This window comes from Semicossyphus pulcher, unplaced genomic scaffold (genome assembly GCF_022749685.1).
Source record: "Semicossyphus pulcher isolate SPU_LCO1_2020_fin unplaced genomic scaffold, fSemPul1.0.p SCAF_22, whole genome shotgun sequence".
Lineage (NCBI taxonomy): Eukaryota > Metazoa > Chordata > Actinopteri > Labriformes > Labridae > Semicossyphus > Semicossyphus pulcher.
Genome location: NW_027211696.1, coordinates 10244727 through 10257964, shown reverse-complemented (window position 1 = coordinate 10257964; position 13238 = coordinate 10244727). Strand labels below are relative to the sequence as shown.

The 13238-nt window shown below is 42.4% G+C and overlaps 1 protein-coding gene across 1 annotated transcript in view; it reads right to left on the bottom strand.

Annotated features, from left to right (window-relative positions):
- Positions 1-533: 533 nt before the first annotated feature.
- pappaa (pregnancy-associated plasma protein A, pappalysin 1a) overlaps positions 534-13238 on the bottom strand; it is a 92768-nt gene continuing 80063 nt past the window's right edge. The window contains exon 22 of the mRNA XM_069673515.1: positions 534-1603. Within this exon, the coding sequence (XP_069529616.1) occupies positions 1499-1603 (105 nt within the window). The 3' untranslated portion in view covers positions 534-1498. The remainder of the gene's footprint in view (positions 1604-13238) is intronic.

The following is a 13238-nucleotide window of genomic DNA, read 5'->3' as shown; positions in this document are numbered from 1 at the left end:
AACATACATCCAAATGTCATTTTCATGTACAATGTTGTTGCCAGCGGACGTGATGTGGTCTCCTTCCGCCTTTCTAGCCAAGGCCTATATCCAGCCCTTTGATTCCTGTACTCTTTTGTGACTGTGCTCTGCAGAACTGTGCAATCCCCCTCCCCCCAAAACAAAAAAAAAGCCACAGACTCCTGACAAGCATTGACTACATTCTGAGCAGGGCAGGGATCATTTTATATTCAGTTTAAACGTTTTTGAATCAGCGCTTGAGGTAACAACGTTCGTATCGCGCGCCGTGAGGGAGGAGTTCAAACTGAAACTAAAATCGACCCCGACCCGAGGTGAGGTGTTATCGATGACATTCTTTAAGTCGTGGTCAATGTATGTAGCGTTTTCCTCGGGCAGGTAGGTTAAAACGGGAATGACGAGTGAGGTTCTGGGTTTTTTAAAGTTCTTAGTGCATCAACATGTATTCTCTGAAAGGATTATGGACTAACATGCGAGTGTGAATGAATGCTATAAAGAGGTACTGTAAGCAGCAAGGCAGACAACGCTGTCGAACCCTATTATGGTGTGAAGATGGCGAGTAGCAGCAAACACAGTAGCAGAAGCCATGCTGAAAATGTTTTCGTTACGCATTCAGGATTTTGCCGTAAGTAGAAAATTGGTTTTCGTTGACTTTTTGTGTGTTTGTGCATTTTAATTTGGCTTTTGTGTTGAATCTGTGGCTTGAAACTTAACAATATGGCCGTCTCATTCCCCACCAAGCTCGGAATAACCTCTGATGTGCCTTCAAAGAAACACACTTTACTGAAAAGGATGTAGAGAAACAGAATTTTTTGTGACCAGTTTGAAACCAGGAACGATGTAAGCGCAAACTTCTAGCCCCTCGGTAAAAGCGTTTAACATGCCTTCAAAGTGTCTGGGCGTTGCCTTTAACGAATGTTTTCCTTCATGTTTGCAGAAACCGGAGCCAACATCAACACAATCCCCCACTTTGCACATTTTGATTTACCTTTGGTTCAATCACGTGATTGTAGAGCAAGGTCACTAAAATAGACACTGAAGCCAGCACAAAACTGAACAAAAGGCATGCTACCTAGGCTTGGTTATGTTTTTGTTTTTTGTTTGTTTGTTTTCTTATTCTTTGAAAAAAAAAAAAGTCTTTTTCGTGTTTTTTTTTTCTCCTTGCTATATATGTTGTTTTTTTAATGATGATATTGCAGGGTTACTTTCCTTTAAGCTGAGAAATGAAGGTTTCTGTGGAGTCTCATGAGTCCCGGCCTCTATTCTAGGGTCTTCCTGTGATGTGGAGGCGGACGTATTTCAGCTGGTTGGGGTTGCAGTATGGATGGAGAGGTATGCCTGTTAAGCAGCATGTGCAGGAAATTGGAGGCCGAGAGGAGGATGAAGGAGGAGGAGGAGGGGGTCAGCCTCGGCCGCTCTGGCTGTGTTGTGTTGATGCGAGGGTCCTGGGACGTTGAACAGAGGTCCCTGCTCAGGTTGGTCACCCCAGGGAGTGGACGTGGTCATCCTTTCTGTTCTCTATGGCGTTGGGATCCCGACAGGAGCACTCATCCCGGATGTCGCAGGACATGGGGAATGGAATCACCTGGGTGGGAGAGAATAAGATACATTAAGAAAGAGTTGTCTAAAAGTGTTTAACCCAATGGCTCATTGGCTTCAACCCTCACCAATGGTGATCAACCAGTCAAGAATCAAAGTTGTCAAAAACACCAAATACACCACCCTGAATTAGTAGGAAATATATACAAATGATGTTAGTCAACGGCCTTAAAGACCCCCTCCAGTGAAAATCCAGTGTTTAACCTTGTAAACATCTCCATGTGGTGTTTTTCATGTGCTACAAGTCATCTCCATGGCTGGGCCTGTCTGCTTTTAAACTGCAGTGTACCAAGGACAGGCTGAACAACACGTTTTCAGATTGGCAGGTTTATGACGTCACAAACCTGAGGAGCCAACCCCGTTAATGGACGGGTTGACGCTACGCATATCATTATGTGCAACCTATGGCAACCACTTAAGCGCTGCGCGAGCCAGCTGTAACCGTCGTGGTCATTTTTGCAAACTCACTACTGACTACTAACATTGACGTTACTACTACTTATTACTACATTTCAAGCTAGCTAAGTTTCAACAATTTGCTACTAAACGATGGCAGAGACGTGTTTTGTTTTCACGACGGAGGGGGCGGTTGGAAATTAAAAACGTATCTTGCAGAAAAAACATATCGGACACAATTTTTTTATTTGAGCAGAGCATTTTATATTGTCTTAAAACATGACTGGAGTTGGTCTCTAAGAAAGTCACACGTCAGCTCAACAGGAAGACATCGTCATTTGAAAATTAAATCATTTCATGATCCTCGACGACCATGGGTTGCCAAGGTAAGTTCATGGTTAAGGTTAGGTGATCCTTTTTTATAGTTATTATAATAAACTTGGGTAGTTCGGATTAGATTGTGGATTTAAATAAGCCATATTGACTCACAGTTGGAAATGGGTAATAAACAGCACTCACTCTTTTTATATTCCAACATTTTGGTTGAGCCATCCACCAATCCAGCTCTATAATAAAGTTAATTCATCATTTAACTCCGTCATAATGATTGCACTTGCACTGCGTTTTTGGCGCTTGCTGATATGACTTGTTCAGTTGTTTTCAAATTTTTATTGGATGTGATTGGGACACCATTAAAATGTACTTTACAAGTGTACGCTAGTAAACAGTTAAGTAACACCCTAGGAGATGTGTAATCAATGATGCAAACTGCTCAAATCGTTGCGTCAATTTCATTCAAGTTAACAATTGTTTTAATTTTATATGTTAACATAGCCGTTTTATCTTGCTGTGTAACTATATTTGCCATTACATAATGCTTCTAGCAGACGTGCACATCACCTGGATTTCCCAATTTCTCCTTTTTCAGTTGCACACACACACACACACACACACACACACACACACACACACGCTGGCTAACTTTCCTCATAGATGATGTAGACCAGATTTTTGCTAATATCAAACAGGCTTGAAATTAAATTGGGGTGGTTTTCATTAAGCCAATTTGTAATGGGTACAAAAACTCTGGGTACAATGTGTACCTAGACTCAGAGCTCAACTGTTAGACCCTGAAGCCTCCACATTGTTGCATCAATTGACAACAACCGAAGAAAAAAAAAGTTGTGTCAGAGGGGTGCAGTAACAACAAAACAATGGACATCTGCCAGCCAATTAGAGGTGACAATTGCCATGCTATACATCTCTGACATAATGCCACACAGTATCCTTTTTTTTTTTGTACAACATATCAATGTCTTAGAATATCTGACACTTTGACATGTCTGATGTCAGGGTGAAAATAGAACCGGAAGATCGGTGGCCATTGCCCGTGGCGTTTGACGTCACTAGATAGCGTTGGCAATGCGTCACCGACACCAGCTGCTGCTGCCTAGCTGGCTTGCCTCTCGGGGGGCCGGCTTCAGCTGCTTGGGTACACAAAATGTGTCCCCCTTCTCCAGGCTAAACAAGGAACACATGTGGTCCAAATCATGGAAGGCAGGCATCAGACCAAGGGCATGTCTGCATTTGTGTCCTGGTGGCTTATCAGATCAATCTGCAGGGGGGTTAAGGATGGTGTCACTTCTTTCTGTCAGGGCTGATTGGTGTTGCCTTGGTTGCACAATGGATCTCTGTACTCATTGTGAATGCAACAACAATACTGACCTCCGTTACCAACATAGATACTAAGTTTATAGCTCGCCTCATGCCAAAGACAACCATTAGTTCAAGGAGTTGTCTCCAGGGGTGGATTACGGAGCTATTATCTGAATATGGAGTAGCTGCTGTTTAATTACACAGAATACTACTGTAATGGCATCAACCTAATTGCATTATGAGCTCATACCAACTGGGAGGGTTGGTCAGGTAATTACTAAGTGCATTAGCAAAGAATGAGAAAGAAAATGAGAATTTTCCATCCACTAAAAGAAGCATTCATAACAATAGTGTCCATTGTACTGCACATCATCAATATCACAGGCTGGGACTTTGAAGCTGACTCACTTCCCGAGTTCCGCGTAAATCCAAATTCATCTTGGTATGCCAAATGTTAATGGAAACCTCATTGTGAGATATAAAAGGTCGCTAAACACTAAAGCTAATTGTTTTTGCTTTTTAGAGATTTTCAAAAAAACAAAAACAATTTTCTTAAAAGGAGCAGTTCCTTTTACTCATAGATTTTTTACTAGATTAACATTCCAATTCGACTGAAGGTTGTTGTGTTTTCCACTACAAGAACAGAACATTATCAAACAAGTCTTTTAGCCTAATAAATCTTCCAGACAGAAAGTAAAGGGGAAAGTGGTATTTTGTAAGAAATTAAGACAGGATCGGATAAGATAAGCGATGCGGTGAAAAGAGATACAATACAATATGGAACAATACGTAACAATACAATGATAAGGGAAGATAATATAACATTCAGTAAGATACGATATGATATTATACAATACATAAGATAAGATGAGACCAGAAGAGAAGATGAGTCAAGATATGATTCAAGACCATACGAAACAATACATAATATGAAAAGATAATATAATATAAGATAAGATACCAATACATACGATACAATACGATAAGGTAAGTCAACATAAGATAAGACAAGAAGAAAACGTGGTTCAATACAATACCATACCATACCATACAGTACGATACGATACAGTACGGTGCTGTGCTGTACTGTACGATACAATATGGTAAGAAATTATACGATACAGTGAGATACGGTGCAATACGGTACGGTAATAAACGATACGATACAGTGCAATACGGTGCAATACGGTACGGTACGAAGCGGTAAGAAACGATATGATACAGTGCGATATGGTGCAATACGGTACGGTACGAAACGATACAATACTGTACGGTACAGTACGGTATGGTACAATACAGTATGATATGATAAGGTACATTGCGATGCGATATAACACAATATGATACGGTACGGTATGGTGCGATAGGCTACAATATGACATGGTACAGTACGATACGGTACGATACAAAACTAAAAGAAATGAAAAAATACGATAAGATAACATAATATACATAAGATACTATATCATATGATAACACATGATAAGATACTATATCATATGATACAATACAATAAGTTAATATAAAATGAGACAAGAAGAACAGATAAGTCAAGATACAATATGATACAAAGCGTAACGATACGATAACATAAGATAAGATACTATACCATAAGATACAACACGATAAGATAAGAAGAAAAGATTTTTTTGGACAGCATCTTTCAACAAGGCAGCTAAAAGTACTACAGATTGCTTTGTTGTTAAAAAAAAATGTAACATTACAACATTAAATATGTATTATTTTTCAATAGTTTTAAAGATTAAAAAACATATGATAAAACCACATTCCTTCAGTTTGTCCAAAAGTACATGGTTAAACTAGTCACATTTAGTTTAGGCCATGAGTGTGAAGTCATGGTGTAAAATGTTATGGTTGGTGGTAAATGTAACACACAGGAAACACCTCCAGTAGTTTCTGAGAGTCAGTCATTTTGTAGACAGCAGATCTGTGCAATGACATGGGGGAGCATGCTAGTCACTGAGGAGCTGTGACGCAGGCTCCCCTTTGAAATGGGGTATAAAATAAGTTGTTTGTGTGGGGGGGTTTCCTAATGTGAGGGCCAGGTGGGCAGTGCCCGGACTCCTCTGAGAAAATGAGGCCTGCATGTGACGACTTTACAAGCCCAGGGCCGGACACACTTCAGAAACAGCTGTCAAGCCAAATGAGCAGTGTTTCATCTGGCATTTTGAAGACAAGAACACGGTGCGCGTCGCTCCCAGCTGACCCTTTCTCAGTTTAATTACACTATCTCTTAGTTTCACACTTTCACCTTGTCTCCTCTGGAGTCTCTTCCCTACTTTATCTGGCTTTATTACTCCTCTCTCACATTCCCACTACACCTCTACTCCCTCTACACCTCACCTCTCCTCCAAGGCCACTTCTGTTTATCTCTCTATCTAGAAAATGATGGTGGGTGGCAAATTTGACATGGTTTCCTTTGACCTTGACCTCAAGGGTGGCTGGGCCAGCTGCCACATCTGGCCCTGACTTGAGGTTCTCGCAGGGTGGCTGGGAAATGGGATTGGCTGGCCTTGTGGGCCTGGGGGCCCTCATGCTGCCCCGTGTCCCGGGGCTGGAGGAGGGCTGGGGGAGGACACCCACTAACAGCAACATGAAAGCCCTTCTGAAGAACGCAGACCTTGTCAGAGCCCCATCCTACCATCTCAGGAACAGGTCAAAATAACACAGAGTTCCTCTCATTTCTGTGTGTGCAGTATGTGCGTGTCAGTCTCTGCTAAAAGGGAAGGTGTGTAAGGGGGCACAGGCCAGGGGGAAAGGGGAACTGGCTGACCTGTTGATGCATAACACACAGTTCATTAGCCGGTAAAAGTTACAACTAGCAACAATTTATAAATCTTCAAAAGATATTCAGAAACATTTAAGGGAGTAGTTTTTCTGAGGATGGTTTTTAAATGAACAAATATATGCTATCCATCTAAAATGAAATAATCTCTGTCGCAAGATTTAGGGCATGTACAACAACACGCCTCCCTAAAAAGCAAATAAATAAATATAAGGACAACAAAAAGCAGGGCATCGACCAACAGCAATTTAAGAGCTGAGGAATGAAGTAATCCCGAAAGTTCCAAAAACTGCAGTTCCTCGAGTGGCCACTTGAGGCTGGGCCCAAAAGAGAGTCAAATCCCATCAGGTCCCATATTAAAGTCTATAACTTTACAGAAACAGTATATAAATAAATGTATATATAAATATTTAATTTAACCAATTTAAATGAAATAAGGGCTTGAAGTGATATTGTATTAAGGGCTTTGATTGACAGGAGGACAGGTAACCTCAGCTAATTCTGTCACTGAACTGAACCTCGAGTGGCAAGTCCCCTTCAATTCATGTGCTCTCCTGGCTTCTTTAGTCTTTACAACTCTTGCTAGCTACAACCACAATGACAATCTCATACTGTGGAAAACATGGAAGCTAACTGGCTAATTTGCCAGCTAGACTATATAGCTTTGATACCTTGATGTTTGCTAACCACCCACTGGTGCCGCCCTCTCGTCCAAATATGGTAACTTCGGACTCCAAAAAAAAGGGTGATTTTACGAAGGCCACATCCATTATTTAAACAGTCTATGGCTTTGACTAACTTCTACAACTAATGTTGCTAGTCTTGGAAGACTAAACTTGAATTTAAGACAGAAAGAAAGCTGAGCAAGAAGAAGTAGCTTTAATGGATAAGATTAAGAAGGGGAAACAGCAACTTAAGAGCAAACAAACACATAACAGAATTTGGCAAAAAGAAGTGCAAGCACTTAGCATCAGCAAACAGCCAAAACTCCTAAAAACAGTGGGGGGTTTGTCCCCCTGGTGTGTAACTACCTTTGCTCAGCTGTGTAGAAAAGCCCTGCTCCTCCCTCTACATTATCCTTCCTTTCCCTCCTACTAAGACGAGTTTACCCCCGCCTTTCACCCTCCACCCCTCTCACTCCCTACACACAAACACATTAAGGAAGGTAGGGAATAAAGGAAGCTATAGTACGCTGCTGCTTATTTAAAGATTGTATAGCAGTGGCTCGACAAACGGAAAGTAAGAAAGTGTGAAACTCTCAGGGCCATGAAACTGCCCTTCCGTCCCTTTGAATGCCCAGCTGGAGCTGTGGCTACAGGAAATAAAGTCAAGTTAGCAAAGGTATCTTTGCCATAACCCTAAAGTGTAATGCTTTGCTTTAGCATCCAGATAATGAAAGGGAACAACATAGTTCCCACCATTCCATCTTCATCTATCTTATTGTACTAGCTCCAAAAGTATGTAAATGTGGTAAGAACCAAAAATGGAAAGGGTATGACACTTGCCATTTTATTTTGAAAGGCCTTTGACAAATCACCTACGGAGACGGCGAGGTCGAGTGGTCAGCTGTGGTTATGGTGGCTGTCACGGACCATCAGTGAGACCCAAACATAAATTGTGACGCATAGCGAGTCACGTACTGAGCATACTTGAGCCAGACTTGTAAACAGGGGTGAGGGACTGGGAGCGATCCCAGCACTTACCCAAGACCCCACCACCAACGCAGACAAAAAAAAAACAAACCTACAGGCACATTGCGAAAAAGTTGTTTTAGAGAGGCCAAGTACTATATAATCGGTGCCCTCTGCGCACTTCTGCTTCCAGCATCCAAGAAAGGAATTCCTTCCGAGCTAGGGGGTTGGGGGGGGGGGGTCTCGCGCAGGCAACCCTCAGACAGGCAAACTCTACACCCTCGCCTCCTCTCCTCCCTGCCTCTCCAAATCCAGCCAACAGCTTGCAACTATTAAGGGGAGATCCTGTGGTGACCTTACGTGCAGCCAGTCCTTGCACCTTCAAAGCTCCTGGGGTGGAATAATACACGGCAAGTCATCCAGAACTCTTTAATACACAAATCTCTACCAAAATAAAAGACGAGAGAAAGGCACATGCCAGGAAAGGGAAGTGAGAGTGAGTTCCATTGCTGCCTTTTCTCTGTTATTCAGCTCTTATCAGGATTAAACTCGGAGTTGATAAGCATAAAGAGAAGCGGAAGGAATCTGGAAAACTTTAATAACTGATAATAGCCTAATTCCCACAATAAGCTGGTTGGGAAAGAGTCGACATTGCCCAATTGTTGTATCTGGAAGGAATTGTATCGCATTCCAAAAATGATGATTTTCTTCATATTGAACCGATGAATCATTTCTCAGATTTGAGAGGCATGGTGTTTGATGTTTGGAAACACTTTAATAAACAATCATGCGTTAAGAAGTTACTTAAGCATCTCCTGCGAAGGAGGGGTGAGCAGATGTTTGCACCAGTGTATCTCCTCCATCAGTGGATTTGGAGGAATGATAGAGGGACGAACATTTGGTTAAAGGTCTGAGGAAAAACAAGTGACGTAGAGAAGGAGGAAAGGTATTTTATTATGAAATTTTGCAACAAATTTCATCCCTTTACCTCGTTATATAAGATCACTGAAACAGCACATGTAAAAGGTTTTGGCAGGGGAACAAACAGAAGGTCTGCTTGGTGTGCGTGTGGATGAATGGGAGAGGTCATATCATTGGTCTCATGTAATGTGTCGCAACACGCTAGGGACACTCGGCAACACCGAGCCAGATCCCCACTGAGTCACCACGCCAACTGGTGTCTGGCGTGTCTGTTCGTGTGTGCGTGTGTTTGTGAGAGAGACAATATGAGGGAGTCTGACAGTGAGAATTGTGAATGGGTTTCTGACGGTGAATGAGCAGGAGAGAGACTGAATGAGAAGATGCTGTGGAAGGCCAAGAAATGATGACACGGTAGTGTTTCTGTCGGGACACCGAGAGGCATCTGTTGTTGTCCAATGTGATTTACTACAGGGGGTAACAACTAGCTTAAACAAATAGTCTAATATGACAAGTTCTGCAAAGAATCCTCCCTTCATGAAGTTTTTCAGATGTGTTGAATCAACTATATTGTCATTGCTGATACAGTAGCATTGCGGGGTAGCTAGACGGATGAAGGAAGAACGAGGAAGAGGCGATGCTAACTCAACAGAGCCCAGATTCATTTCCTTGTCGCAGCAACAGCTAACCCGAGGTTGACGTGTCTCCGGGCAAACAAAACAAAACAAACAGGTTGGCTAACTAGCTTAGCTCTTCTCCAGAACTCCTGCTTTGACGTAGCTTCATCACAACAACTCCCTCTTCCCTCCCCCTGAAGTACTTCTCCACCAATTACCCACTACGGTGGACACCTCCCTTGATAAACAGCTGTTAAACGACAGCAACATAAACACTAACTTATCCCCAGCGTTACAGTATTGTTTGTGGTGCTACTGAATTGAAAGATGCTTCTATTATTTTGGCCACCCCATTAAATCATTAAAGATGGATAAATAATATAAAAGAACCTCTCTGTATAATATAATGCCATGTCTGGGGAAGCGTCCCATTCTTGCCTCCTGAAAATATGAATCTTCAAAGAAAGGTCACAAAAGGTCACACCTTTCATTTCTTAAAACAATTATTTCCTAAAACAACTGGGGTTGTTTTTGGTGCCATTTTTGCCTTTGATGGGAGAGTAAAGAAAAAAAGAGTGGTGGATGACAGTGCCGTGCTCAGGCTGTTTGAGGGGTAGGGGCAAAAAAAAGGGGGCACCCACTGTATGCCATGGGACACCAGAGCGCAGAAAGTTGTGATGCACAAGAAAAACGTGGACATTTTTTACTATAGAGGCATACCATGAGAACATGTCTCAGAGGAGTGTGTGGAGGCCAACTCATTTTCCAAAATGTGTCATTCACCCACTGGAAGGGCACCCAGAGGGCACTTTATCATATTTCATCTACAACAGGGGCATCCATGAGGGCACTCATGTTTTTTCATACACGGGGGCACCGACGGCGGGAGTCGAACCTGCCTCTGTATATGGGGCGTCATAGTGTATCGGATGGACATGAAGAAATTGCACAGGAGCATATCTACATTAGCAGGATGTGGGTAAGTGGAATAAGCTACAGGGACCATGTAACATAAATAACAAAGAGTAAGTGAGTAGTTTTTGTTAAGTGTCCCGAGATCACTTTGGTTATGATTTGGCGCTATGCAAATAAGATTTGATTGATTGATCGATGTTCATTGTCACCAGGGGGCTCATGAATTATCCTGTTCAGGGTCGCGGGGGGGCCGGAGCCTCTCCAAGCTCTCATTGGGCGAGAGACGGGAACAAACTGGGATTGGAACCAGGAACCTTCTAGCTGTGAGGCGACAGCGCTAACCACTGTACCACCATGGTATGTTTTTAACAACTACCAATGAGCCAATGACGTAGAGAGCGCAGAGAAATCCTAACAGACGAATCTTATCAGGATCAATTAGTGGTTAAGATGTTTCAACAATAGTTGTAATTAACAGAGTATCACAAGATAAATGCCAGGACCAGGAAATAAATCCAGAAGGATCTTTGTTGACACCAAATAACCTCGACTGTGAAACAGACAAAAGAATCTGTAACAACAAATTGTGTGTTCAGGAACAATTAAAACAAATTGGGACAAAGCCTTCACTTGTGGTCTGGAGAAGAACATCGATTTCCCGCTTAAGAGGACAACACGGCCTGTCTTTGTCACCCAGCGAGTGTGTTATTCAGCAGCTCTGAGGAAGGGACTGTCATAAATGAGTTACAGATTCCGTCTGTCATATATTGTGTCATTTTGTTTTGAGTCTTGAGGTTTTTATGCGACTCCGGCCTTGGTCGTCTGCCACGCATGTGTTCGGTTTTTCAGGAAATCAGAATCAGGTGCAAAAATTGCCTGTTTCTGTTTTGACTGAGATGATCAAATAGGGATGGCTATGAGGAAAAGCTTTGCCCAAGAGGGATAAACAACTCTAAACGCCTATCAAAACGCATGTACTAAAACCATAATAGATACAGTAGAGATTTAAATGTGGACGAGACAAAGTGAAGTAATGAAACAACAGGATGAAGCTGTCTGGATGATTATTTTAAACGGAAATTCAGGTTAATTTGAGTTTCATGCAAATGAGGTATGTTTAAAGCAATAAGAAACATGTGTATGCAAGCGAGCAACATCAATTAAGTAATGGCCTCGCAAACTAACAAGCGCCGGGGATTATATCAAACATCTGGCTTTCCTCTGTTCCCATATCAGTTTCCCATATCAGCTTCATTCCTTAGTGTTTCCTTTGTGTTTCTCACCCAGAGTAACCCTCCTCATCCCTCGCTTCTGGCAGCCGATAAATCAAGTTATGATTGGTTATTTCAGAGCAATTTTTTCGTATCTTTCCGATTAGTTTCCAGGGGACCTACCAGTGAAAAACACCAGCCAGACTATTTTCTTCAAACAATGCCAAGGAGAAATGCCTTTAAGTAGAATTTGGACCGGCAGTCTGGACTTTTCTTGAGCCCAGGTAATGCACTTACTGTATCATACTGTAGAAACCATTTTTCAGCAGTTGGAAGAGAACTTCTTTGCACCCAATCAATCTCCGACAGAAGTCAGTACCAAGTAGGTAATTTGATCCTCTATTTGCCTGTGGTTATTATTCCAGAGAACTGCTAACACCTGTTTTGCAGACACTACTTTCAACCATCGGCATGTAGCATCCTTGGCAATGGAACTGCAGCAGCAGTTAACCCGGGCCAGAGTTTTCAACAAGGATTAAAGTCCAACTGTAATCACATTCAGTCATCTGTCAGTGCAGTCAAAAATAATGTAAAAGCTTTTTAAACGATCTGTCAACTATTAAAAGGTAGGGGGAAAAAAGCGTTAGGATAAACTCCTTTGCCTCTCATCCATTGGAGGGGCGTGTCCCTGTTTGTTTGATTGACAGCAGCTTGCAGGCTGAGCTCCAGCAGATAAAAAGTTAACAAAATTGTACTGTAGCTTACGAGCTATAGGCCGAAATGTTTGTGTAAGCCATTGGATTAAATAGTAACGAGCATAGCAGGGACTATCACAGACTGAAGTGATATTTGCAGGTTTGTTGTTTAATGTGCGACAGCTGACCAGCTAATTAGCTATGTAACGCCCCAAACTGAAGTTAGCGTTGCACTATGACCCTGCTCTTGGCAGGTGTGATTTTTTGTGAGTTAAGCCTTGATCCCAAATGATCCGTGTCCGCCGCGTTCCGTGTGCGCTGCGGTTCTGGTCCGTCAGACGGCGTGCACCCCTAGCCCACAGTAGGCGCAAGGCCCAAGCAGCTAGATTCGCGAGACGACAAGATCGCGGGAGAACTTCATAATCGCGCATGAATTGCAAAATCACGCAATAACAGCAATGTTAAACAGAGCAACACACAAGCAACAGTTCAGTTTGCACCTCCGAGGTTGATTATCTGCTCATTTGGATATCAGTCCGTGATTTTTGTGCTTCTACAATGGGTGAGTACACGGTGATATGATGCATGGTAACAGGATATAAAAACGAGAGTCTGTACATGGTGTTTTATTTTGAAATAGCTGGATGCTCTATGCTGTTTTCGTGTCTGACTTCCTGTTTGGAACGATCTGCTCCGTTCAGCTTGACGCGTGCTTGAAGCGGCCTCAAATAGACTCGCCACGCATTTTTAGTGGAGCAGAGTGGAGAGACGCTTCT